Genomic DNA, 27,831 nt, shown 5'->3' with positions numbered 1-27,831 from the left:
CAAAAATACTGTTTCATGTGTTTTAGATGACATTAAATGTATGAGATGTATATTAATACTATTTAATCTTCACTATAATCCTGCAAAATATATACTAGTATTAAGCCCTATTCTCAGCTTCCTGGGTAGCTCAGCAGGTAAAGATTCTGCCTGCAAAGCAGGAGACCCTGGTTAAATTCCTGGGTTGAGAAGATCTCCTGGAGAAGGGATAAGCTACCCACCCTGTATTCTTGGGCTCCCCTGGTCACTCAGACAGTAAAGAATCTGCCTACAGTGAGGGAGATCTGGGTTTGATCCCTAGGTTGGAAAGATCCCCTGAAGGAGGGCATGGCAACCCACTCCAGTATTCTGGCCTAGAGAATCCCCATGGGCAAAGGAGTCTGGTGGGCTATAGTCCATGAGGTCGCAAAGAGTCAGACATGACTGAGTGACTAATCACCGCACAGCAAGCCCTATTCTATAAATGAGAAAATTTATTTTATAAATGTACGATAAAATATAGCTGGTAATTTTAAGAATTACACTCTGCTCTGTACTCTATATATAGTATTCTAATAGCTTTGCTAGTAGTATTAATAAAAGTATTAGTATTTCATTGCTTACATAGAATGGTATATCTTAGAAAATTTAGCTTACATTTGAAATTGAACTCACTACTAATATAATTTCATCTTTTGTTGACTTTAGTTTTTCCCACACACTGTCCACTTGGGATGGCTTCAGAAAAGAGAGAGGGTGTGAAATCTAAAGCAATTAATTGTTAACTACTAATTGGCACTTGCCATCTACCTCTACAAGGATTAAATAATGTGTTGCTGTAGCTACTGACTTTCAACATCCCCTGAAAAGAGCTCCGGGTAGAGAGCAAAAATGAGGTAACCTGTGCTCTGGGTAAAACTGGCAGAATAGGTCTTCAGATAGTTAGATATTTTCAGGAGCTGATTTTATGAGCCTGATTCTTATATCCTCTGATATCTAGAAAAGCCCTAAAATTCATCATGATGATGACTCCTCCTCATAACTAGCAGAAGCCTTTTGCAAAAAAATATGTGCTTTACTGAACATACTCTCCCTTCACCAAAATCACATGTATACTGATCATTCCCCCTACCTCTTTGGAACAGTTTCTCAGAGACATGCTGTCTCCCTGGTTATAATCCTTAGTTTGTACCAATAAAACATAAGTTGCCACTGTCATGTGGTTCATTCTTTTAAAATCTACATCATTTATATAATTTACTGTCTTCATAAGACATGCCCAGACTAAATGAGAACTTTTCATTAAAACGAACATGCATTTTTATATAATCTATGCTTTACAGTTATTCTCCCTGACTCTATAGCTCACATGATCAGTAGTAATCAAGAGGCTCCTGACATTCATATTTTGTAGTGACATAACAAATCTGAAAAAAACCTTAACATTGAATTAGTATCTGCAAAATCATATAAAATTTGATTTTTCTCCCATTAAAAATTTTAACATGAAATGCAGCCATAAAATGCACTCGATAAGACTCAATAAAAAAATTAATGTTTGAGTGACTATTTTTGATAGTTCAGTTGAGAATTCTAAAATATCCAGAGGGTAAATAAAATATAGTATCCTAAAGAAATGCACTAATACCATGTCATACAATTCAATGACACAGGTAGAAAATATCTTAACAACTTTTTAACCCAGGTATTCAGCTTATTTCTTAAGTCTTTTTTTAAAATGAAAGTAGCAGGAAAACTATGCAAACAGGCATAAGGCAAAAAATGACTATTGACTAACAGATATATTTGAGTTTTTTGGGGGTTTTTTGGCATTGACATGACTTAATATAGGCAAGTGAAGAATTCTAAGTTACCTTTCTTTATGTCAGCCTTGGTTTTCAAACACACTGTCTCCATTTCGTTGGAAATTGTTGCCTAGAAGTGCCAAGTATACATCCTAACATCTGAGGAAAACTAGTGACAAAAGATCCTGTCTTGAATAGCTCTTTCAAAGGCAGTCCCAGAATTGATCTGGTTGTGTTGTCTTAGTTACCATAGTTGACCCACCATGGTGGCCACAATACACCAATTTCTAATGGCAAGCCCTGAGTTTTGTGCTCACTCCTGCATCCAGATGTGCATGCATGCATGCTGAGCTGTGTCTGACTCTTTGCAATCCCGTAGACTATACAACCTGTCAGGCTCCTCTGCTGATAGAATTTTCTAGCCAAGAATACTGGGGTGGGTTGCCATTTCCTTTTCCAGGGAATCTTCCCAATCCAGGGATAAAATCCGTGTCTCCTGCATTGACAGACAGACTCATTACCACTGAGCCACCTGGGAAGTCCTCAGAGGTGAGGTCCATCCAATTCAAATCCAATGGACTAAAGATAGGAAGCACTGGGTTTACCAAAGAAAATAAAAATGCACACACAAAAATAAACACATGTCCAATGCAGACTGAGAATCTGTCCAGTTCAGTTCAGTCGCTCAGTCGTGTCCGACTCTTCGCGACCCCATGAATCGCAGCATGCCAGGCCTCCCTGTCCATCACCAACTCCCGGAGTTCACTCAGACTCACATCCATCGAGTCCGTGATGCCATCCAGCCATCTTATCCTCGGTCGTCCCCTTCTCCTTCTGCCCCCAATCCCTCCCAGCACCAAAGTCTTTTCCAATGAGCCAACTCTTTGCATGAGGTAGCCTAAGTACTGGAGTTTCAGCTTTAGCATCATTCCTTCCAAAGAAATCCCAGGGCTGATCTCCTTCAGAATGGATTGGTTGGATCTCCTTGAAGTCCAAGGGACTCTCAAGAGTCTTCTCCAATACCACAGTTCAAAAGCATCAATTCTTCGGCGCTCAGCCTTCTTCATAGTCCAACTCGCACATCCCTACATGACTACTGGAAAAACCATTGCCTTGACTAGACAGACCTTAGTCAGCAAAGTAATGTCTCTGCTTTTGAATATGCTATCTAGGTTAATCATAACTTTTCTTCCAAGGAGTAAGCGTCTTTTAATTTCATGGCTGCAGTCACCATTTGCAGTGGTTTTGGAGCCCCCCAAAATAAAGTCTGACACTGTTTCCACTGCTTCCCCATCTATTTCCCATGAGGTGATGGGACCGTATGCCATGATCTTCGTTTTCTGAATGTTGAGCTTTAAGATTGAGAATGCCGCTGCTACGTCGCTTCAGTCGTGTCCGACTCTGTGCGACCCCACAGATGGCAGCCCATTGGGCTCTGCCATCCCTGGGATTCTCCAGGCAAGAACACTGGAGTGGGTTGCCATTTCCTTCTCCAATGCATGAAAGTGAAAAGTGAAAGGGAAGTTGCTCAGTCGTGTCCGACTCTTAGCGACCCCACGGACTGCAGCCTACCAGGCTCCTCCATCCATGGGAATTTCCAGGCAAGAGTACTGGAGTGGGATGCCATTGCCTTCTCCGAGAAGACTGAGAATACAAGAGTCTAATTCTTAAATCCTTCTTCAAAATTGGAAGCTCTTATGTTAGAAACCAGTACACTGAAACTTACAACTTTCTCCATAGTTGAGTGGTTTATTAGACCAGGTGTATCACTCTAAACATAACTGAGGTAAGAAAAACAAGCATCTATCTGGAGGTTGTTCTTTAAGTGAGAAGCTTAAATATCTCTTCAATATCATGTCTGTTTCATATTTTTTGCCTTCTAGTATAATTTTGACCTTATAGAGCATTGTTCTTAAAATATATTTCACAGTCATAATTTTTTCACAAGGATTATACTGCTCAGTTTTTGGTCTTATATGCCACTAACATTCACTTTCACAGAATATCATTTTTATGCATGTCTAATGGCTATATAGAAGTACCATACTGAGAAGTATTTAAAGGTCCCTTACTGTTGGTATTGTAATTAAAGTATACTGTTCAATTACTGGTTCGGAGATTTAGATAAATAGGTTAAAAATTGACTCCTGTCTTCACAGTTAAAATAAAGAACATGATATAACAACTGGAAAATATTCAGCCTTTAGTGATTTTTTTTTTCTTAATGTTTTAGGTTAAAACCTTTTTTAGTTGAATGTTTTGCATGTATTTTGGATAAACCTCAGAGATACATTATCATAAAAAGATAAAGAATCATGGATTCAGATAAATATCAGAGCCTCTATCTATTTTTCTCTTTGTAAATGAATTTTCTTAGAATTTTTCTATTATGAGGGTAATACATCCTTATTGTAGAAAAATAATGGAAAAATTGAGATAAGCAGAAAAAGGAAAATAAAAGGCATTTATATCCTCACCACCTCACATGTAAACATGAAAATTTAGTATCTATTTTTAAAAATTGGATAACACTGCCTCAGACTTGGTGAAGATCTTTATCAGTGAATAAACTTTCTTTCAGAACTTTGTTTTGGAATAATTATTTAGAACTTGTAGTTCTGTATTTAATAAAATGAATGAATAAGAAAACAAGCTACCTGAGGTTACCTGTTGGCAGGAATATGCTATTATACTACAATATCAACCTAAAGTTATAGTGTCAAGGCTTTCTTAAAGGACAAAAACAAAATTTATTAAAATTATGATTTTTGTATTTAATTAAAATTCAAGTTGTATTTGTCACTGTATGCTAATTCTGAGAAAAATAGACAAATCAAATATTGATTGGTGAGTATTCCTTCTGTGAAATATATGTGAGCATATTTATGACTTTCTACACAGTGATTCGCACATCAGGATCCTCATTGTTGGCCAATGAAAAATTCTTGAGGCTTCCACAATTTTGTTGCTTTATTTGAAGCCTCTAGTGAATCATCACCAATTATCTGCAGTTCTTACAGCTCAGATTCTATAGATCTTTATTTGTTAACCACTTTGTATATGATTGGGAGGTTCTCCTATATTATTTTTTAGGACTTGGAAAAAGTCCTGCATCTTCTACAGAGGTTTAATTTGGTTTTGCAAAATGATTTTTACTATTATTAAGCTGAAAACATTTATAAGAGAAATTATTTAAGCACCTGAAAATCTATAAAGGAATGAAAAATTACTTGAAAATAGGAAAGATGTTAGTGCTAATAGATTGGGGTTGATTTTTCAAATGATTAGTTTATTAGGGAATATTCTCTGGTTAGAACTTTATAGCCTACATTTTCATTACATTCTATTATATCTGTAAAAGTAAGGCCTTCTTCACCATGAATTTCTAAATTCATCTCTATTTTTGACACTTAGATTCATATATTATAAAATGCATTTTTTTTGCTGCTTAAAAAGGTAATCGTATTAGATGAAATATATTACATATAACATATTAAGCTAAATTCCTAAAATAAAGGAATTGTTTCCACATTCTTTCTGAAAAGAGACAAAGTACAATGCAAAGATTTTTTAAATGTCATTAAAAAATGTGTATAAATAATACATTCTTTTGAGGATAGCAGATCCTATACTACCATTTCATTCGGGTCTGTTGTATAGTACTGATCTCTTTTGATAATCTAGCTCACCAGTCATGTATGTCTTCAGTTACCTATTAGTGCCAATTTAGCTATACAGGAATCTGAGTTTTTGCCTTAGAATCTGTAAACACAGAAAGAAATTGCCTCCTCTTAAATATCACATCCTCACAGAATTTCCTGACCTTCATATTTAAATTGATACAATCCTGTTACTATCTCTGCAGGCTCTTTCCTCTGTTTCAGTTATTGCAATTTACAAATCTGATTTTTATATTGTGTTTATTGTCTGCTTTCCCCTCTAGCCGGTGAGCAACATGAGGACAGAAAACAGGTTTAGTCATCAATTTATTCCCTGATCTTACTACCGTGACTTGCTCATGGCAGGCACTTAATAAACCATTAAAATTGCTGGATGAGTGAATGGTGAATGACTGCATAATCTGAAAACTAGTCACAATGTAGTAGATTTGACTGATATTTTTCCTTGAGAGTTAAGCTTAAGGAATTCTTATTTTATCCTGCTGTCGTAAAGACTAAACCATCTTCTATTCTAATGAGGTATAACTGTTTAGTCCCGTCCCTGATATTAGTTGGAGGAGGTTGGATGGAAGCCCATTGCCGGGGAAAGTCAAATACAGCAAATCCCAAGCTACCCTTGAAATCCCGAACTTTCAACAGGAAGATGAAGGCTTCTATGAGTGTATTGCAAGTAACCTTCGAGGAAGAAACCTTGCAAAGGGTCAACTCATTTTCTATGGTGAGCTAATAGAATTTCAAAAAGTATATGAAATATTTGGTGATATCCTTCATAGAAAATAGTGAAAGTGTTTAGCATGTTGTGGGCAAGTGTCATAGGAGAAATAGAGAAGACACATTTCCAAGTAAAGATGCTAAATTCAATGATTAGCCGATGGGAATGACCATTTTTAAAATATGACTTTAATTTCAGCATAGTCTATGCATGTTATTGTTTATTATAAATTCCTTTGAAAGATGAGCAGTGTCGTGTTAAAAGCCATAGAAGTTTATAACACAAAGTAAAATGGAATTCAATATATTTCCCTTAATAAATTCAGCAGCAGCCTGTGACAATCGTCATGATAATCGCAAACAGAAATTACAAAAGGAGAAAATGACAGGAGAAGCATAATACTTATGGTAGTTTTCAGTACTTGTTTATGTTTCCCAAGATTGTCTACATATATGTAGACAAGAGAAAAATAAACTCATTACTTCGTTTAAAAATATAGTTGTCTCAGTTATCAGAATCTCTCATGGACTTAAGAGAGATGATAAAAACATATATTTTCTAATGTTTGTCCTTGTGTCTTCTTTCCTCCAGGCCAAAATATACACTTGCATGTAGTTCACTTTTTTTTTTTTTTGACAACAAATAAACCATAAAATATACCTCAGGATTGTCAAAATGTTTGCTGCTTTTAAAATATTCTTAACTTAGCTATATTTAACACGTCTGTACTCAGGTCAGTTTGGTCACTCAGTCGTGTCTGACTCCTTGCAACCCCATGAACTGCAGCACACCAGGCCTCCCTGTCCATCACCAACTCCCGGAGTTCACTCAAACTCATGTCCATCAAGTCAGTGATGCCATCCAGCCATCTCATCCTCTGTCGTCCCCTTCTCCTCCTGCCCCCAATCCCTCCCAGCATCAGTCTTTTCCAATAAGTCAACTCTTCGCATGAGGTGGCCAAAGTACTGGAGTTTCAGCTTTAGCATCATTCCTTCCAAAGAACACCCAGGACTGATGTCCTTGAGAATGGATTGGTTGGATCTCCTTGCAGTCCAAAGGACTCTCAAGAGTCTTCTCCAACACCACAGTTCAAAAGCATCAATTCTTCAGCACTCAGCTTTCTTCACAGTCCAACTCACACATCCATACATGACCACTAGAAAAACCATAGCCTTGACTAGACGGACCTTAGTCGGCAAAGTAATGTCTCTGCTTTTGAATATGCTCTCTAGGTTGATCATAACTTTCCTTCCAAAGAGTAAGCGTCTTAATTTCATGGCTGCAGTCACCATCTGTAGTGAGTTTGGAGCCCCCAAAAATAAAGTCTGACACTATTTCCACTGTTTCCCATCTATTTCCCATGAAGTGATGGGACCAGATGCCATGATCTTCGTTTTCTGAATGTTAAGCTTTAAGCCAACTTTTTCACTCTCCTCTTTCACTTGCATCAAGAGGCTTTTTAGTTCCTCTTCACTCTCTGCCATAAGGGTGGTGTCATCTGCATACCTGAGGTTATTGATTTTTCCCCCGGCAATCTTGATTCCAGCTTGTGCTTCTTCCAGCCCAGTGTTTCTCATGATGTACTCTGCATATAAGTTAAATAAGCAGAGTGACAATATACAGCCTTGACATACTCCTTTTCCTATTTGGAACGAGTCTGTTCTTCCATGTCTTCTGTACTAGAGGACTTTAAAAGCTGTATTTATTTATGGCCAAAAGTCATTTTCTGTGTGACATGTTTCTATGTGACACATTTATAATCAGTAGTAAAGTAATCGGAAACAAAACTATATATTTCAATAACTAAAGTTTCAAAGGTATTGTAATTACCTAGAAGGAATGCTAATTAAATTTATACATGTGTTCTCAGTCACCCAGTCTTGTCCAACTCTTTGTAATCCCATGGAAGGTAGCCTGCCTGGCTCCTCTGTCCATGGGATTCTCCAGGAAGAATACTGGAGTGGGTTGCCATTTCCTCCTGACAGGTCCTCCTGATCCAGGGATTGAACCGTTCTCTCTTGCATTTCCTGCATCAGCCTGCAGATTCTTTACCACTGAGTCACTTCAGAAGCTGTCAATTGAGTTTATACATATATTCTTTTGATAGCTCCTATTTTTTAATCCAAAGTCTCTGGACTCTTGCATTCTTTTGTAAATAAAATTGTGAGGCTGTAACTGGGAGTTTTTTTAGGAGCAGCAAAATATTTCACAGGCTTTGGCTAATAGGTATGTCATTTTTCTACTAAACTGACAAATATATAGATAAAAAAAAGTTAACCATAAAATTGATGTCTCTATAAACTGGAAATCAATAATAAAGTACTTTCTCTCACATTAATAAAGCAACTGCTAGCTTACATAGAAGATTTTACAAATATTAATTCACATAATTTTTATAGCAATAAAGTGTAGAAATAATTTTCAGTGATATTATAGGCAATTAACCTTTGATGAATTGAACAAGATCTCAAATAATGTTTGCTAGATCTGAGATTAGAACCTTGAACAATCTTCTAAAATGAGATTCTGCCCAGTCTACCATAGCTCTTCAACCTGGTCACCTAAGTCTATTCATAAGACCGATGGAAGTGAAAGTGAAAGTCGTTCGGTCGTGTCCGACTCTTTGCTATCCCATGGACTATACTGTCCATGGAATTCTCCAGGCCAGAATACTGGAGTGGGTAGCCATTCCCTTCTCCAGGGGATCTTCCCAAACCAAGGATCAAACCCAGATCTCCCACATTGCAGGTGGATTTTTTTACCAGCTGAGCCATGAGGGAGTCCCAAGAATACTGGAGTGGGTTCCTTCTCCAGCGGATCTTCCCAACTCAGGAATCAAACCGGGGTCTCCTGCAGTGCAGGCAGATTCTTTACAACTGAGTTACCAGGGAAGCCCCACATGATCTATTATCACAATCAAATTAGCCATTTAAGAAGTACAAATGGTCTTTGTGGGAGCATAATGGGTAATTGGTCAATAAGACAAAATAATGCTTCTTGTCCACCTATTTAGTTGTCAATATGCTCCCAAAGGGCTTCCAAGGTGGTGCTAGTGGAAAAGAATCTGCCTGCCAATACAGGAGATATAAGAGACCCCGGTTCAATCTCTGAGTAGGGAAGATCTCCTGAAGGAGGGCATGGCAACCCACTCCAATATTCTGGCCTGGAGAATCCCATCAACAGAGAAGCCTGGTGGGCTACAGACCATTAGTGTTGCAAAGGATCAGACATAATTGAAGCAACATAGCACACACACATGCACACATATCTCCAAAGAAGAAGAGAATTGATCCAATTTCTTGAGAATCGAAAAATACCTGAAAATTTCAAGAGTCTCTCAGTCCATTATGTTGCTGTGCTTAAGTTATACTTCAGAATTCTATCCATTTATATTGGGTCCTCCTCTGGCAACCCACTCCAGTATTCTTGCCTGGAAAATTCCATGGATGGAGTAGCTTGGCAGGCTAGGGTCCTTTGTGACCCATGGGGTCACAAAGAGTCAGACGTGATTGAGTGAGCACAAATACACAACCTCCAAACTATGTTTATAAAGTATTATTTTCATTATAAATAATGGAGCACATTCAGAGGAGTTAAGTCAATTATACAACCATTGAGAGGGGGAAATAAGTAACAACACCCAAGCCTGTATGGTAGACTTGAAATACTGTTGTTTTTTTTCAGGTAGTTCTGACTTAGTTGGACCTACCTGTAGTTGTAGACTTAAAAGTTTATTCTTTGGAATCCTAAGCATCCAAAAAATGTACACATTAAAAAAAAAAAACAAATAAAGCTTAAAGTTACTCCTACTGCACTAAGCAACAAATTATATATATATATTATATATATATATATATATATTATATATATATATATATGGTCTGAAACTCCTGTAAGCTATGTGGATTTTACGTGTGTGTTCATTTTTCCTCCCAGATCAAATGTATAATAGGGCGATTTCTAAACAAGTATTTACAAACTATAAATTTTAAAAATATTAGATAGAAACATGATTCAATTTAATCAATACACTCAGTTCTTCTAAGTATTGCCATCCATTATCCCTCAAGGTTGTGAAAAGCGTGTCATGTAACTGGAGGTTGCCCTGATTTCCATAGGAGTTCATCTTGGCTTACTTTTCACCATAACAGGACATCATGATTCCTTCTTCTCCTTGACTAGCTCCCCGAAGGAACTTCTCTTTCAGTGCAAGAAGTTACAGTGGAAAAGCCTTGAAAGTCAGATATACTTGTATATCATTTTGAAGACTCTCAGCACCACTTACTCACCACTGCTGCGGTGACCTCCTCTGACACTGTATTTTGCAGGTGTGGCCTGTCAGAGTCTCATCTCAGGTGGCCCAACAGCCCATCTTGTTTCCTTCTCCAGTTTTATTTGGCCCCTTCTAGAATCTACTCAAAATTTAAGCACACACAACCTGAATGTGCTAATAGTTAATACCTGCTGCTGCTAAGTCACGTCAGTCGTGCCTGACTCTGTGCGACCCCATAGACGGCAGCCCATCAGTCCCATCCCTGGACTCTCCAGGCAAGAATACTGGAGTGGGTTGCCATTTCCTTCTCCAGTGCATGAAAGTGAAAAGTGAAAAGTGAAAGTGAAGTAGCTCAGTCGTTTCCGACTCGTCACGACCCCATGGACTGTATGCAGCCTACTAGGCTCCTCTGTCTATGGGATTTTCCAGGCAAGAGTACTGGAGTGGGTTGCCATTGCCTTCTCCAATTAATACCTGCACTGCCCTTGAATGGCTGTGGACAAGAGCCAATGAATAAAGGTTTCCTCTTTCTTTCCTGGGCAGGCAGTTATAGAGATTCCTTATATATTCACAGAGGATGGGTTACAATCATCTCTGCGTGCTCAGTTGTGTCTGACTCTTTGTGAACCTATGGATCCTAGCCCACCAGGCTTCTCTGTTCATGGAATTCTCCAGGCAAGAATACAGAGTGGGTTGCTATGCCCTCCTCCAGGGAATCTTCCCAACCCAGGGATGGAACCCGCATCTCATGTCTCCTGCATTTGTAGGCAGGTTCTTTACCACTTAGTGCCACTTGGTGGTCAACTCAATAACTCATTCTTGCATTGACTCCTTCCCTGTTGATTCTCCCTTTTCCTGAGAACTTACCCTTGGCCAGCACTCCTAAACAAACACAAACATGTGACTACTTTCTGTGTACAAAATTAGGCTTCTCTATTTTCTAACTATGTCTCATTGTAAGCTGGGAAAGACTGAAGGCAGAAGGAGAAGAAGGTATCAGAGGATGAGATGAGTAGATAGCATCACCAACTCAAAGGACATGAATTTGAGTAAACTCTGGGAGCTAGCGAAGGACAGGGAAGAGTGGAGTGCTGTAGTCCATGGAGTCTCAAAGAGATAGACAAAACCAAGCAACTGAACAGCAGCTTTTTGATAAGGTTACCTAACACCTATACAAAAAGTCCTCTACAAAAGTTTGGAGGGAGAGTTAAGTACAATTATACAGGAAGCTCATCCACTCCAACATATCTACAACAGACCTAAACAAAGGAGAAGGATTAAATGGCAAATCTAGAAAGTTTTCTATCATCATTATAGAAGAAATAATAATTTCAAAGAATTTATTTTATACACACTTGTTTCCATGAATGTTAGTAAGGATAATACTACCTTATACTTAAATGCCATTTCAACATCAATTATATCAGTTGCTTTTTGCTTCAGAACTATGTTGAACTTTCTCAGATTAGAAAATAAGGTTTGGAAAACTCATGCCTAGAATTAAAGTCATATGCTTAACCTACATACAACTCTAAAAGTTATTATTCCCTGTCAAGACTTATACATAGGGAAAAACAACTTGATTAAAACCTACTAAAATGTGATAAGGCTGATATCTGATTTATGCTTCAAACTATTGAACTGTAATTATATTGGATATAGATACAATTATTTCAGTTAGTTCAATCTAAATATAGTTAATGGCCTTTTGCCCACAGAGGGTTCAGAAATGATATACGTTTTCTAACTTGACCTATATACTAATATCTAATATGGAATTATCCTTTAGCTTGTTCCCACAGCTCCAAAATTGTTATACAGGTGTAGCAAAGTGATAGATGGCAAATATCAGTCTTATGCAAAAGGTCCACTGATATTTACAACAGAGTTTCTATTGTCCCACTTTGGGGGTCCTGCATCTCCCCTCCCTCAAATCATGAGTACAGTATTACTAGACCCAGGTAACTTTGTCCTTCTGATTTCTATAGTCCTTGAAATGCAGCGTAAGATTTTGGCTAACTGATTTGCTAAATAGTTGCTCTTGCCTCTTTTTGAAACAGCCCCTCCAGAATGGGAACAAAAAATCCAAAATACATACTTGTCTATCTATGACAGCTTATTTTGGGAATGCAAAGCCAGTGGAAAGCCAGATCCTTGGTACACCTGGTTAAAGAATGGTGAACGCCTCAATCCAGAGGTAAGTAGCTATGGTGTTATTAAACTTCCACCTACTCTGCTAGGGAAATTTTATTACTAACAGCAACAATGAATGTTTCTGGAATGTTTAGTAGGTGCCAGGAAATGTAATATAATCTTTACATATCCTAATTTATTTAATACTTAAACTCAAGTGACTATTACAATTATTCCCATTATTCAAATGAGAAATTTATGGGTAGGAAACACAACTTGTACAAAGTTGCACTTAGTCAGTGATTGATCCATATTCAGATGATATCATTATCATCAACAACATTCACTGAACTCTCATATGAGCCCGGCTCTTTGTTAAATATTTTCCACACATTATCTAGTGTCATCCTCATGACAATTTTACGAGAAAGATATGATTATCATTTGTATAGTGAAAAAAAAATTGTTTCAGAGGGCTTACGTCTATTTGTCCAAGGTCACAAAGCAGCTAGTAAGTGTTAGCATTGGTATTCTAAGCATACCGTACCTGATTTCAGAACCCAAGCTCCCAGTCATCATCCAGAAACTTGGTTTTTATGAAAGCTAATAGCTGTCTCTAAACCTAGAAAAGTGGAAAACTGAGGCAGTTATCCACATTTTTCAAATTAAAGCACACTTTACAATATATAGAAAATGAGACAAGTTTATTTTTCCCATCAAATTATCCTAATAATTGTGTCAGCTCACCACTCTACTTTGCACTTACAGGCTCAGTTAGAGACACAAAGAACATCTGTTGTTTAGAACCTGAATAGAATGCTCTTCTTTGTTTCAGCTTTATTGGACTTTAATTCCTTCATCCCTTTTGCAAACAACATTCCCATGTGTCCTCCAGCCTACTTTTACTATCTTTAGAGGATGGTGATAGGTACCATGAAATATTTAAAGTTATATTTACCCTGTTAAACTATTTTATTCTATACACTCAAAATTGTACCCAAAATGGGACTCTGCAACAGATTTTGTGTGTTTCAGTATGTTTAAACATACTTCATAGTACACTGCAGAAAAGAATTTAGCTCCTTCAACTTACGTACTCAATTAGAAAATTACTGAATCATCATATTTTAATTTTTTAAGACTTTATGATGGAAAACCATGGAAATTTGCTAGTCACTCTATCCATGTCTAACATTATTGTTGACTATGCTTTCTGAAAAAATTGAAATGGTAGTGTATTCCAAATTATTTTATATACCGCATAAAATTCAGTTGCTCAGTTGTGTCTGACTCTTTGAGACTCCATGGACTGCAGCAGGCAGGCCTCCCTGTCCATCACCAACTTCCAGAATTTAATCATATTCATGTCCATTGAGTCAGTGCTCCCATCCAACCATCTCATACCTTCTATGCAGAAAACTGCCAATTTTAAAAGAAATGAGGTAACATAAAATAAACTAACCACTAAAATTATGTTAAGAACATTTCCATTGTTTTTTAAAGTCCAGAAAACTGCCCAGAATCTTGAAGTATATTAATTTCAGTTTCATAAGCAACAGGTCTCATACCCCAACAGCTCATAGATATACACAGATATTAAGAGCATGCTTACAGTAATGCACTGGCATTTTATGTGACTTTTCTTTTATTAGGAAAGAATTCAAATAGAAAATGGGACACTCATCATAACTATGCTGAATGTGTCAGATTCTGGTATCTACCAATGTGCTGCAGAAAACAAATATCAGATAATTTATGCAAATGCAGAATTGAGAGTATTAGGTAAGTCATTCATTTATAGCCAAAAAATTCAAACTGACATTTTAGCAAGCTATGATTATATGTAATATGAATCCAATTTTTCTGTAAAGTAGAAATTGCTTTTCCTTGAAATAATGAGAAATGTCTAAATTAGTTTCTAAAATATGCAAAGTGAGAATTATTACTCAGCTTTGGGTGATGTGGTAACACATCAGGACTTGGAGGAACCCACTATTGGGTGAAACCAAACCAGAGGTGGCTCCCCCAAAGTTGATCTCAGCATGAGATTTTGAATACAACTCAAAAAGCATCTATTAGAAATGTTTTCAGCTACAAATAAGAAAAGAAAATCTCAATTTACAGACTTAAACAAGGAGGTATTTTATTTCAACAAGAACTTCAGACTTTCTAGGTGGCTTAGTGTTAAAGAATCTCTCTGCCAATGCGGGTTCAATCCAAGGGTCAGGAGGAGCCCCTAGAGGAGAGCATGTCTTGCCTGGAGAATCCCATAGACAGAGAAGCCTGGCAGGCTACAGTCCATGGGGTCCCAAAGGGTCAGACATGACTGAAACGACTTGGCACACACACATGCATAAGAACTTCGTGGGGGGTGGGTATGGGTGGGTAGCTGAGCAAGAGCAATGTGAGTTGATGATCTTTAAACTTTTTCCTCATGGTTGTAGCCTCCTGGCTCCAGGATGAGTGCTGTACCTACAGAAATCAAGTCCATACTGAAACCCAAAGAAGACAGAGGGGACAGCCCCTATCATTAGAAAAGCAAAATTTCCCTGCGTCCTTACATCAAACTCCTTTTATGTAATTAGCTAGAACCCTGTCACGTGTCCACTCAGACCTCAAGGGAAGCTGGGAAATGAGCCCCTATAGTGGAAAATGTTGAGACACAGCAGTTTGAGGATGATATTCTGAGACAGTCAGCCAGTGAAGTTGTCACCATAAATGACTCAGTGACGTCTTTCATCCTGAGACTTCCTTAACAGTATAAACACAGGAGATGAGAGGAAAAATCAAGTAAAACCGCAAAGTTTCGTAAGTCTATGGGTGATGGACATTGATTCATTTGTTTCTTCATTCAGTCATCATTTATTGAATACTTATTGTGTATTAAACCCTGAAAACAGAACTGTCAATATCAAAATGATCTTTATAGAACCTATAGTTCTACAGAGGGGGAAAAAAAGCGCTGAATTTTAAAATATTGTGACTATTACAGTCAAGAACTGAGTAGGTGCTATCAGCTGAACATAACCTAAATTGAAGACCTTCTCTTTAAACATGTATCAGAATAAAAAGCGTGTATAGGTTAGTGGAAGGGAAGAGAAGCCATACAAGAAAACATGGCATATCTGAAAGAAATTCATATAGACTTTATGCTAGGAATGGGAACTGGACACATAGGTTCCCACAGGCAGGCAGCTAGGAAGACTTGGATGTATCCCCAGGCAGTCTAATTATTTATTACCCTTATGAACTGGTATTTGCTCATGATTTATTTAGTGAGGACAGAGTTGAAACTGACAAAGGCTGTTTTTTTTTTTTTTTTCTCTGTTGTTGTTGTTAAAGTTTCTACTCAGCTTGCCTGCTTCAACTGAAGGCAGACTATTTCCATTTTTCCAGTTAATGGTATGCCTAAAGAAACCTGAAATAATAATATACTGCTTTTGATTTATTGAAAAGGTATTTCATTGTGTGCACGCTCTCTCTCCCTCTCTCTCTCTCGTGAAACCATCTTCACCTTCTTTATTATAAACACTATCAAAAATGTGACCTTTTGTAACTTGCTTCCTTCCTAACTCTAGCCTGCTTTTGTTATCTCAATGACCATTACCAAAACAAAAATAATTTACACTTACTGAGCCAATAATTTGTGCCAGTTGGTACTTAACCTTCTTTACTGAATGTTACCTCTTTCAAGACCCAGACTAACTGACAGGTAATATCTATTGCCATCTTCATTTTACAAATGGAAACAGAGACTCCAAAATGCCAAGTCCATAATTAGCTCCAAAACACCTTGAGCAAAGTAGCTTCAAAAAGAGGTTTGTTTGTTTTTTGTTTTTTTGCTTTTTTTTTTTTTTTTTTTTTTTTTACAGATATTAGATTCTATCTAGGATACTGCATCAGTTCTTCGGTTACAACATGTTGATTAGATGAGTAATTGAATAATTCTGTGATTTTGTTTTTAGCCTCAGCTCCTGATTTCTCCAAAAATCCCCTTAAAAAATATTCAGTTGTTCAAGTTGGTGGGGATATTGTGATCGAATGCAAACCAAATGCTTTCCCCAGGGCCACTATTTCCTGGAAAAGAGGAATAGAGAGCCTGAGACAAAGCAAAAGGTAAAAAAATCTCTTTTGTCTTAATATTTTAAATATTTTATAATATAATATCTTCCAGATTTTAGAGTTTACTAGGTTTTCTAAAATTCTCTCTCTTACAGTAAGCTTGCAATTGTGTTATCTGTAGATATGAACATTTTCACATGATGGTATAAACAAAAGGAATTTACAAGGCTATGAACTGTTTGTATAATTTGACTGCAATATTTTCAGTGCATGTGCTTGTAATAGATATATTTTAAGAAATCCTTTAAGACCTTTTTCTATATTCAGTTTGAAGCCTTTTTCCTGACCCAGCCTGCTGAGAAATCAGTGAGAAGAGCATACACAAAGGAGAGAGACATTCATACTCACACACCTGGTGTTGTGGTTTTTAAATAGTCACACAGGTGTTCACTCCATGACAAAATGAATTCACCACATGAAAAAAAAATGTAGAGAGGTTCCCGTAGAGAAAGAAGAGAGGTTTCCTCCTATTATGGATGTGATTGAGAAATCCCAGATCAGCACTGGCAAGTTCTCTGGGAGAGTTTTGACAGCACAAAACAGGTGTTTTTCTTTACTTATAATAGATTTCATTCCATTGTGCTGTAGAACCTTGTATATTCAGAGTTGATTTCACTAAAGTTCCAACTCAAACGTAAGGACCCACATGTGTTTCTATGTGGTCAGATACACAATAGGGTGCTACTATGAAATAGCCACATGCTGATGGTATGAAAATGGTTTCATGGTAACTTCTTCAGCATCATATGTGCCACAAACTCATATGCATACTGGGCAGGTAACACAAATAACAAGATACACCAGGTAAAACAAAAGACAGCTCAATTGTCATGACAAAACACGGCAATCTGTCAATCTCAAAAGCCTGTGAAGGAGTGGAGAGTGAGTTCTACACCTAGAAGGTATAGTCACAAATCTGAATTCAGTCAGATGTTGTTTTATGGGTAGAACTTTTAACATTCCAGGAAAAGCTAGAGATCTAAATTTTGGCATTGAAACTCTGGGCCAGAAGAAACATCCATGGGTTGGTTAAAGGGACACCGTTTTGTCATTTCTGATCTCAGACTGCATTTGTGGTCAGGGAGAGAGAAAATTAGGTTCAGTTCAGTTTGGTCGCTCAGTCATGTCCGACTCTGAAACCCCATGAATCACAGCACGCCAGGCCTCCCTGTCCATCACCAACTCCCGGAGTCCACCCAAACTCATGTCCATCGAGTCGGTGATACCATCCAGCCATCTCATCCTCTGTTGTCCTCTTCTCCTCCTGCCTCCAATCCCTCCCAGCATCAGAGTCTTTTCCAATGAGTTGACTCTTCGCATGGGGTGGCCAAATTACTGGAGTTTCAGCTTCAGCATCAGTCCTTCTGATGAACACCCAGGACCGATCTCCTTTAGAATGGACTTGTTGGATCTCCTTGCAGTCCAAGGGACTCTCAAGAGTCTTCTCCAACACCACAGTTCAAAAGCATCAATTCTTCAGTGCTCAGCTTTCTTCACAGTCCAACTCTCACATCCATACATGACCACTGGAAAACCATAGCCTTGACTAGACGGACCTTAGTCGGCAAAGTAATGTTTCTGCTTTTTAATATGCCATCTAGGTTGGTCATAACTTTCCTTCCAAGGAGTAAGCGTCTTTTAATTTCATGGCTGCAATCACCATCTGCAGTGATTTTGGAGCTCCCCAGAAAAAAAGTCTGACACTGTTTCCACTGTTTCCCCATCTATTTCCCATGAAGTGATGGGACCAGATGCCATGATCTTCATTTTCTGAATGTTGAGCTTTAAGCCAACTTTTTCACTCTCCTCTTTGGTTAAAACAAGCAAAGAAGCAGTGTTGATTGTGTAGAATGCTCTCACTGTTATATCTCTCACTGAGGCCTTGTACACTCTCTCCTGACAAGAAAGAGAAAGCTCTTTCGAAGGCAGTCTTTCTTTTCCTCTTCTGTCTCCCAGGGACTCTACAGCCCAGAACTGAAGCTTTTCCCAGGATAGGGATCCTGTCAAATTTATTCTTGTATGCCCTGTGCCTTGGCATAGAACCTAAACTCAGTAAGTATCTGCAGAATGAATGAATGCTTCCAAAAGGATGAATATGTGAGGCATTACCAGCTTCACAGTATGGCTATTCTGGGAGGAAATGCCTCAACACATACAGATGCTATGAAAAGAAAGGTGAAAAAGACGAAAGGAAAGCTGGTGCCTGCCCCAGTTGGTCTCCTTCCCTTCTAGAGTACCTGGGAGACTGCTACAAGCACGCCCAACAAATCTGGATGTGCATCCTCTAAATATTTTCTCTTTCACCTCAATCCTAATCAAGGTTTAAATGCACTGCTATAGAACAGGAAAACTCAAGAGAATCCCATAGCGTCAAACACAGGCTCTGTACTGAGCATTGGGATAAATTGATTAGCTCTGCTTCATTTACTAAAGTGACTGTAAGTTTTCACCTAAAGAGCAAGAATGACTACTGTTTACCCTCCATAACCTTTAAAGATCTGAATGCAAGTAAGGGTGTTGGGAAGTGAGAAAAAAAAAAAAAGGGAGAAGATTTGGATGAAGGTAAGAAAATGAGAGAGAGAGAAAGCTTTGTAGGGTACAAGGGAAACTGCTTTTTAAAACAGGTTTTCAGATTTATGTTTTATTTGTATAGAGGATGAATTTGGAAGCTTTTTGACTCCAGAACAGTTACTAATAGTCAAATCAGATTCATTCTTGTCTTACTGGGATTAAAAGAATGGTCCATGTGATTTTTATGTACATCTTTCATGATTGTATTCACTCGCTGCTTTAGAATTTCATTACATGTTCCAACAAAAGAAAACAAACAAAATTATCTTCTGAATATGCATCCTAAAAAGTTGAAAAAAATCAAGCCCCAGTAGAGTACAACAATTACAGATGTGTATCTCTGCCAGGTATAGATGACCTTAAGCAGTATTTTGCAAAGGTCACACACAGCCAGTTCTGTGACACTTTGTGTCTTTGCAGGCTTCCTATCCTGTCCTTGCTTCTATTGTCTTCTGAGAAGACTGATTTCATTAAAACCAAGACTTCATGTAGCTTATTGAGAAATGCAGCACCTATGCTTCTATTGGTGTTGACTTGATGGCCTTTCTGTAGTCTTATCATGGGGATTTTCAAACAGGCTGCAGGTACAAATTAGAATGAAGTCACAACAAGAAAAATGAACATCGTAAATTAATGCATACATGCAGAATCAATAAAAAATTGGTACAGATGGTACAGATGAAGCAACTTCCAGGGAAGAAAGGGAGATGCAGACATAGAGAATGGACTGTGGACACGGCAGAGGAAGCAGAGAGGGGATGGATTCAGAGAGTAGCAGTGGCATAGATACGCTACCATGTGTAAAACAGGCAAGCAGTGGAAAGCTGCTGCGTAGCACAGGGAGCCTAGTTCGGGTGGAATGTGGGGGTGGGAGGGAGGTCAAGAGGGAGGGGATATATGTTTACTTATGGCTGATTCACATTCATACTGCTGTACAGCAGAAACCAACACAATAGAGGAAAGCAATTATATTCCAATAGAAAAATATTTAAAAATAAAGAAAGGAAAGAAGGAAGGGAGGAAGGAAAGGAGGAGGAAGGAAAGAAAGGGCATTGACTATTTACTACTGTAGAGGTGGTATGGTACAATGAAAACATAGCTCAGCCTCTATTCAGTCCTAATTGCACCATAATTTGGAGTAGAAGCATCATATCTTCCTAAAAGACAACAGAGAGCAAAGTGGTCTCTTCAAGACCATTCAGGTCTAAGCTTGATTTTTACTTCTATAGGTTTGATCTGAGCCATTAGAGGGTAACTGAATCTTTTCCCCATGATCTTTTCTCCTTCTCAAATCAACGATGCCAGGACAAATCCCAGGTCTTAGCAAAGTAACTGCATTCAGCTTGTAAATAGCTACCACAGTGCAAGAATACTTTGGTGAGGAGAATATTAAAAGAGTATCTAACGCCACACACTATTTCTTATAACATTTGCAATATATGAATAAAAATTATTTGACTTATAGTCTGTGAATACATTTGAACATTGAGTGTGCTCACACGCGTGTGTATATATTAATATGTGTGTACCACAGGGTTAGCCATAATTTCCAAACCTAACGAAATTAATTACACTAGGAGATAGAGACCTAGTCCATTTTCCAAATTTTATAGGACCAGATCACAAACTCAAACACAGAATAGTGAATCTTAGTATATACTTTTTAAATGCCACATCAACTTGAATATTATATCTAAATAATATACATAATTCCTATCCTTTCATACTTCTGTTAAAGCACGATATAACTGTATACACAGGAAGATTAAAAGAGTCAGATATAGAAAACAGTTTAAATGACTTCAACTAGGAACAGTTTTTAGTTCTTGACCTTGGAAATACCTATATGGGGAAATGCATGTTTTTAGTCTCTGTTTTAAAACGTCTATACCATCCTGTCTACTTTGAAATTTCATTGTCGCTACACTTGCTTCCAATAAAGTGTAGCTATCTGTCTAGAGATGATTGAAAAGATTCTAAAGAAATCTATCCAAAGTAACCTTACTCTGTGGCTTACTTTAAAAGAAAATGGTGGCAATACATATTTTTTGAAAATTTCTTCCAGTATTACATGAATCGAAACAGCATACAGCTTACAGCTAATGTAAAGCTTAGACCTGATGCCCAATGTGCCTTCTCTGTTTCCAGAACTTTTCCTTTCTACAAATAATGGAGGACACACTCAAACTCTTTATTTTTGGAAGCCTACTGTCACATGATTTTTACTGAATTTCATGTGTTGATAATTCAGATCAAGCAACATTTCTGAATATGGTTTGTATTTCCTATTGGCCTATGTGTCACATTTGAAGTCCTGACTATTGTAAGAGTTCCATCTTTAACAGTGTCTCTATTTATGGCTAGCTGTCAGAGAAGAAAAGTTTTCTTCCAACTAAAAATAGGCAGAACCCTAAGGCTGCCTGATTTCCTGCTAGAAATGTATAGTCATACTCATCTACCTTATTCTTTCTGGAGCTACCAATCATTTAGAAACAGTATTGAAACTGAAGAGAAGCAATGGTATATTCCTCAGCAAGAAACTGGAGTGTATTATTAAGAGCCCCTTGCTGGGAATCAAAATATAGGGTTACAGTTCTATCATTGATAAGGGGCCTGACCTTGAGTAAAATCACTAGCTTTCTTTTTTTTTTTTTAATTAAGGTCACTGTTCTTGTATTTATTTAAAATGAAATAATTAAAAAAAAAAAAACTAACAGAAATACTTGACATGCTATCCACATAGTGACTGCCAGAATAGAGATTATATTTTAGAAATCAGTGCAAAGCATTAACCTGGAAGGTTGAAATTGCAGATTCTATCATACTCAAAATTTTGTACATGCTTTGCTAATTTGTTCAGGTGACCGAATAATTGTGCCAAACATGGTGATTGCTGTGAGTTGTCAAATTAGCTAAAGTGACTGGTTAGGATGAATTCAGAGATTATAGAGGTCCCTGGTATCTAGACTTAAGCATCACTGAGTACTAGGCCCCATTCACTAACTCACCATTATGGACCTAGCACCCGGCACAAACCTGGAACACAACAGATGTCCAATGCATATTTTCAACTTTGCTAAATGAATGAAAGCTAAAATTCACTTTGTTTTGTGTCTACCTGAATTAAGAGATTTCTACAGTTAAACCTAATATGTATTTAATAATTAATAGGCCCAAAATGTGTTCATTCATTCATCCTGTAAGTATTTAATGAGCAACAATTATACCTCAAATTCTATGCTAGGTGCTGTGGATAAGTTTTAAGTAGCCGACTACATGATGCATAATACATAAGAAAGTGTTTTCCTTTTCAAGTATTTGGAGTCAGAAGATCTGATTTCTGTTCTGAACTCTACTTCTCACTTAGCTGATAATTCTAGTAAGTCCTTTAATTTAACTGGTCCTCAGTTAATTCATTTAAAAAATTGGAGAAAATAATATTTGTCTCACTCTTGGAGCTGTGCGACTCAAATGACACAGAATGAGTGAAAAGGATGGATGATCTGTTTATACTCTGTTACCATTGGCTGCATGTATTGCTGTTATTCCAACCTTTATGCAAATCCAAGTTGCACATTCTTACCTCCACCAGCCAAGGGAAAAACCAGAGACTTCACCACAGGAAGTCAAGATGAATACAGATGAAGCTTATCTCTGCAAGGCATTCTGAGGCAACTGAGGGAATCAATTCCACATCTGCTAAGTTTGATTAATCACTTCTTTTTTTGCCTTGTGGATCCACTTAGCAAGTGAACTGACAGAAATCAAAGGCCTAGATTTATCTCCTTATCCCCAGTGACTGCTGGCTACCTGTGCAGGGATCACTTCTTGAATTTAATAGAAGACGTAGGAAACGTGAACTTTCTGGACCAACAGCTCAAAGCTGTCCTCTGACAGGCAGCATACAAAAAGATGCCGAAATCACCTGAGATTTTGTCGGAGTGGATATACACTCTCTGAGCAACAGAAACAAAGAGGTGGACCAATTTTTTTCCCTATCATCAAAAGAATAATAATTGAATTAATAAGTAACACACCATCCTGTTTTTTCATTTTCCTAAAAACATCTACCATATTTCTCTCTCATTTCATAAGATGAAGTAAAGTAAAATCCAGCTATATGTTAAATTGCCATTATAATGAAAATAACTATTTTAAGCATGTCCATAAGCCAGTCAGTATACATGCTTTTCATATTTTTCAAAAAAACAAAGTGCAGATTTTTTGTTCATATTCAGATACATTTCTAAGGTGTATCTGAATATACCTTCAGCCACAGAGTATACAGTTATGTTTGTACTAGTTTTACCCTGATAATCTCAAAAAGCTGAATACAAAGGACACTTTGAAATTAAGAGGGAATCAAACTCTTTCAGACTTAGAGATTCTGCCCCTACCCCCGAACAACTGGTTTCAGGATGTGGTCACAGGCCATAGACTTAAAACAAGAGGACCATTGGGACTTTTGGAACCAATTTCATGACCTCTTTCCACTCAGATACATATGTGTGTGTGCATGTATGTATTATTATATATATATACACACACACGCACGCACACACACATACTTCAAAAAGATCTTATGAGATCATGGATTTTGTGATTTCTCCTATAGTAATGACATCATTAAAACCTTCACGGCTCTGAGCATTTCACAAAATGCCTGCCTCCCATGACAAGGTATGAACCCATAAGTTGGTATGGAAGCTAGTAGTGATGCTTATTCAATAGTTTTGCTGCAATCTGGTAGGCCCACTCCATTTTCATCTGCATGACACTTCAACTCCTAAGACCTCTTTCCTAGACACAAAAGAGATTTTTAGGAGTCTGAGGAGAGCTGAAAGGGGTCAAGGAAGGAGTGAGAGGGGAAGCAGAAATGAGAGAAAGGAGATGAGGAGGAAGAAGGATGAGATGACATTCTCTATGCCAAGAGAGAATTGATCATTATTGAGCAAGTCACTTGATCTTTCTTCTCTTCATGGATAAAAAGGTGCCCTTGGGAAAACCTATTTGAAAGTTCTTAGCATAGTGACACAGAAAAGGAACAGAATTAAAAGTGAGTCTGTTTTCATTCTTTTTCTTGCTAAGCCAGCAGGAAGGACAAAATAGTTCCAGAGTTACAAACAGTGACAGAACCTGTTGCCCAACACTTTGTTATCACTCCACTTTCTCCTTGGAGCCTTGTCACAAGCATCTTACCTTGTAAATCAGCCTGTGGGAGTCTGCCTGCCTGATTATAAGGAAGCCACTTATATGATGCTCCCTCCCTTTTTGACCCTTTTCCATATATCTTCTCCAGTGGCACATTGTTAAAAATTTGTCTGCCTATGCAGGAGATGCAAGAGACATGGGTTTGATCTCTGGGGGAGGAAGATTCCCTGGAAAAAGGAACGGCTGCCTACTCCAATATTCATGTCTGGAAAATTCCATGGACAGAGAAGACTGGCAGGTTACAGTCCATGGGATGGCAAAGAGTTGGAAATGGCTGAGTGACTGAGCACATAGTACGCATGTATCTTTCAGTAACTGCTTTCTAAATCACCATTATTCCTCCTTTCTTTTAAACTTTTATTCCCAATCGTTCATTCTTAAAATATCCCCTCCACATTTTTAAAAATACAACTTTAGCCAAAATGTAGCAACTGCTAAGTAGGCTTTCCTATCCTTTATTCCTTGCAGAGCTTCCGAATGGAACAAGCAAACAAATCTAATTTTATTTTGTATCATCAACTACTTAATGTAATACTGCTTAGTACATCAGGTAACATGAGTATCAAATAGGCAAATGAACCATATGTTCCCATGTTTAAGGAAGAATGACAGTCTGCATAATGCCAGGCTTATTACAATCTCCCTTCTGTGTGCTTCTTTGTAATAAAATTTTAAACTGTTCATACTCAACTCCTGAGAGCCTTGTTAAGGTGAGCCTTTCCAAGGGAATACATGCTGAAGATGTCAAGAGCCATCTGATACTCTTGCCTATGTCACGCAAAGATGTAACAAGCTAAAATCCTATGTGTGCCCGTGTCACTCTCGCCCTATTTTTTCCCTCTTGCCATCCAGTCTTCTTTCCTTTATCCCCACTGGCCTGGAGCACTGACCCTTTAGCACAATGCTTATAGAACCACCTGCCTGCCATGGTCTGAAAAAGTTCCAGGTCATTAAAGATGTAAAGCCTGCCTTTAAACCCAACCTGTCCAGCTGGGTATGCACTGTTTTATTTTACACTACTGTCTTGCTTAGACTACCGCTGCTTTAGTTCCCTATTTAAAATGTTTTAATGATGGGCAATAACATCATGTGGATTTAAGCCAAGAGTAAATATGGCAAAGAAGTTCCAGAAATAAATAGCATCCTATAAATTCTTGTACGAGAAGCTATCACTGAAAATGCATATAGGCTTCATTGTACAGTTGCTAAGAATTCGTAGGCTAGATCAGCTGCTTTCACTTTCATGCATAAGATTATTGTGCCTAAGATTTGAAGATCATGCATGATTATGCACCTAAGAATGTTGTGGAAAAATGCAGAATCCGAGGGTTGCATTCAAGATTTTGAGTCCATAGGCATGAAGCAGGGTTGAGCAATCTGCATTTTTGCAAATTCACTCTGTTCCCAAGTAAAGCTGAGACCGTTCAATAGCAGCAGAGATACTCTGCTTTGGAGCAAACAAATCATTTTAAAAATACAAATTTTGTCTCATTTTTTTTCCTCTAAGAACTCTGCTTTCTATACCAACATGCTCAGCTCCTCATCTTATCTCAATGCTCAGGTTAATTAGTTTTGAAAATATGAATACAATTAGCCTTCAAATGGTGTCAACTTACTTATGTGCTTGCTTCTAATTTCTGAGTGACATTCATATCTTCCAAAGTTTTCATAAATATTCAGCAGCAATAATTTTAAAGACAGAATAGGTCAGTTATTAGCACAATGTATACAAATCACCTTTTGTTCTTGGTTTGACTTTGGAAGAAAGAAGCGCTGACTTGATAGGCTTAAAGGATAATGCTCCTTAGGTAAAGAAAATGGTTGCTTGACTGGTTTGTTAAACTGTTTGTTACAGCTACACCTTCTTAGAGATACCAGTGGGCACAAGGAAAGTACATAAATAGAAGTAGAAACAGAATTTTGTCTTGGTAGAAATTATGATCCAGTTGAAGAAAGAAAAAACAAACTAATTAAATAGGAGTTAGTCTCGTTAATATTTTCAAAATGAAGAGTGAGGCTGTCAGGGCATTTTTTAAAATCACTATTTCCCTATTTCCTTCATTTAAAAAAAATTTCCACTATGGAGTTTAAAAAATTTCCAAATGAAATGTACACATAAGCTCATTTAATAAAACAGGTAAAACTGAACAAATCCAGATAATGTCCTGGAGAGAGAATCAGAGCCCCACCTCAATGCCCTCACCACTTTCCAGCCACAAGCAACCCAAGGAGTGCCCTAAAAATCTCCTGGATCTCTTGAGAGCAGAGTTGGAGAATTCCTGATTTAGACTGACAAATCTGATTCTCAAGTGTGACTTGTCAAGCTACTCATTTATTTATAAGCACAGTTGCAAACCAATTTGACAGGCCATGTGAAAGTTTCTAGGTTTATAAATCTGAATGAGTTCAGAGTCTCATGAGGGAAGCAGGCGGGTCAAAAGCTCCAGTGCAGTGGGGCGTGTGTCACCACACACAGGATGGGCTGGAGACACAAAGGCAGCTCACGGGAGTAAAGAGAGGCCTCAGCAGGTTGGAGGCAACTGACCCGGCACTTGAAGGGTAGATGGAAAATTTCCTAGATGAGGAATGTGGGAGGAGCAGCTTTTCTGTGTGGTTATCTAACCCATAGTTAGCTTCGTACTTGATGCCATTTTGAAGATATAGATATAGACTTTCCTTCCCTCAATACAGGATGTATTTCATCCATGATTTCTCTAAATAGAGAATCAAATTATTTTATGAGTCATCCAACAGTCGGTTCTTTGAGTATTCCAGGGATTCTTCAGTATACTTAACAACATACAGTTTCATTCCTTCTCAGATTAAATTAACCAATTCAGTCAGCAATATACCCTTGCCATAGTTGAACCTGAGCCTTATCATACCTAATTATAATAATATCCAGTAATATCCTACCTACAATTGACAGACCATGTGTTGAGATGTTAGATACAATACCACTTAATTTTCACATGATGCCTATGGGGGGTATCATTTATTCATATGTTTTAGATGGTTAAAGCTAAGGTTTAGAGAAGTTAGGCATCATGTCCAAAGTCACAGAGACGGTAAATGATAGAAAAGCATTGCAGGAAGCTCTGATTGCAAAGCCATGTGTGATCTTAAACACCACACGCTAGGTTTTTAATTAGCTTTCTGATGTAATATAGTGTCCATCTGTGGCTCTAAAGGCAGACTGTCATACTGTACATGTTATTTGTTCCTCATTTTTTTTTCTAGTTAGACAAAAGCTCTTCTGAAAACAGTGACATGTACAAATCCCATCTTTATATCTATAAAAAGTATTAGAATAAATCCATTTGTTGTCAACATACTGAAAGATGG

General features: G+C 37.7%; 1 protein-coding gene across 1 annotated transcript in view; it reads left to right on the top strand.

Annotated features, from left to right (window-relative positions):
- Positions 1-27,831, top strand: part of LOC101112602 (contactin-6) — a 328,617-nt gene that overhangs the window by 237,482 nt on the left and 63,304 nt on the right. The window contains 4 exon segments of the mRNA XM_060402851.1: positions 5,998-6,182; positions 12,510-12,646; positions 14,235-14,364; positions 16,548-16,698. Coding sequence (XP_060258834.1) covers positions 5,998-6,182; positions 12,510-12,646; positions 14,235-14,364; positions 16,548-16,698 — 603 coding nt within the window.

This window comes from Ovis aries, chromosome 19, assembly GCF_016772045.2.
Source record: "Ovis aries strain OAR_USU_Benz2616 breed Rambouillet chromosome 19, ARS-UI_Ramb_v3.0, whole genome shotgun sequence".
NCBI classification, from domain to species: domain Eukaryota; kingdom Metazoa; phylum Chordata; class Mammalia; order Artiodactyla; family Bovidae; genus Ovis; species Ovis aries.
Note: the sequence above shows the minus strand (reverse complement) of the source record. Positions and strands in the feature narration are given on the sequence as shown.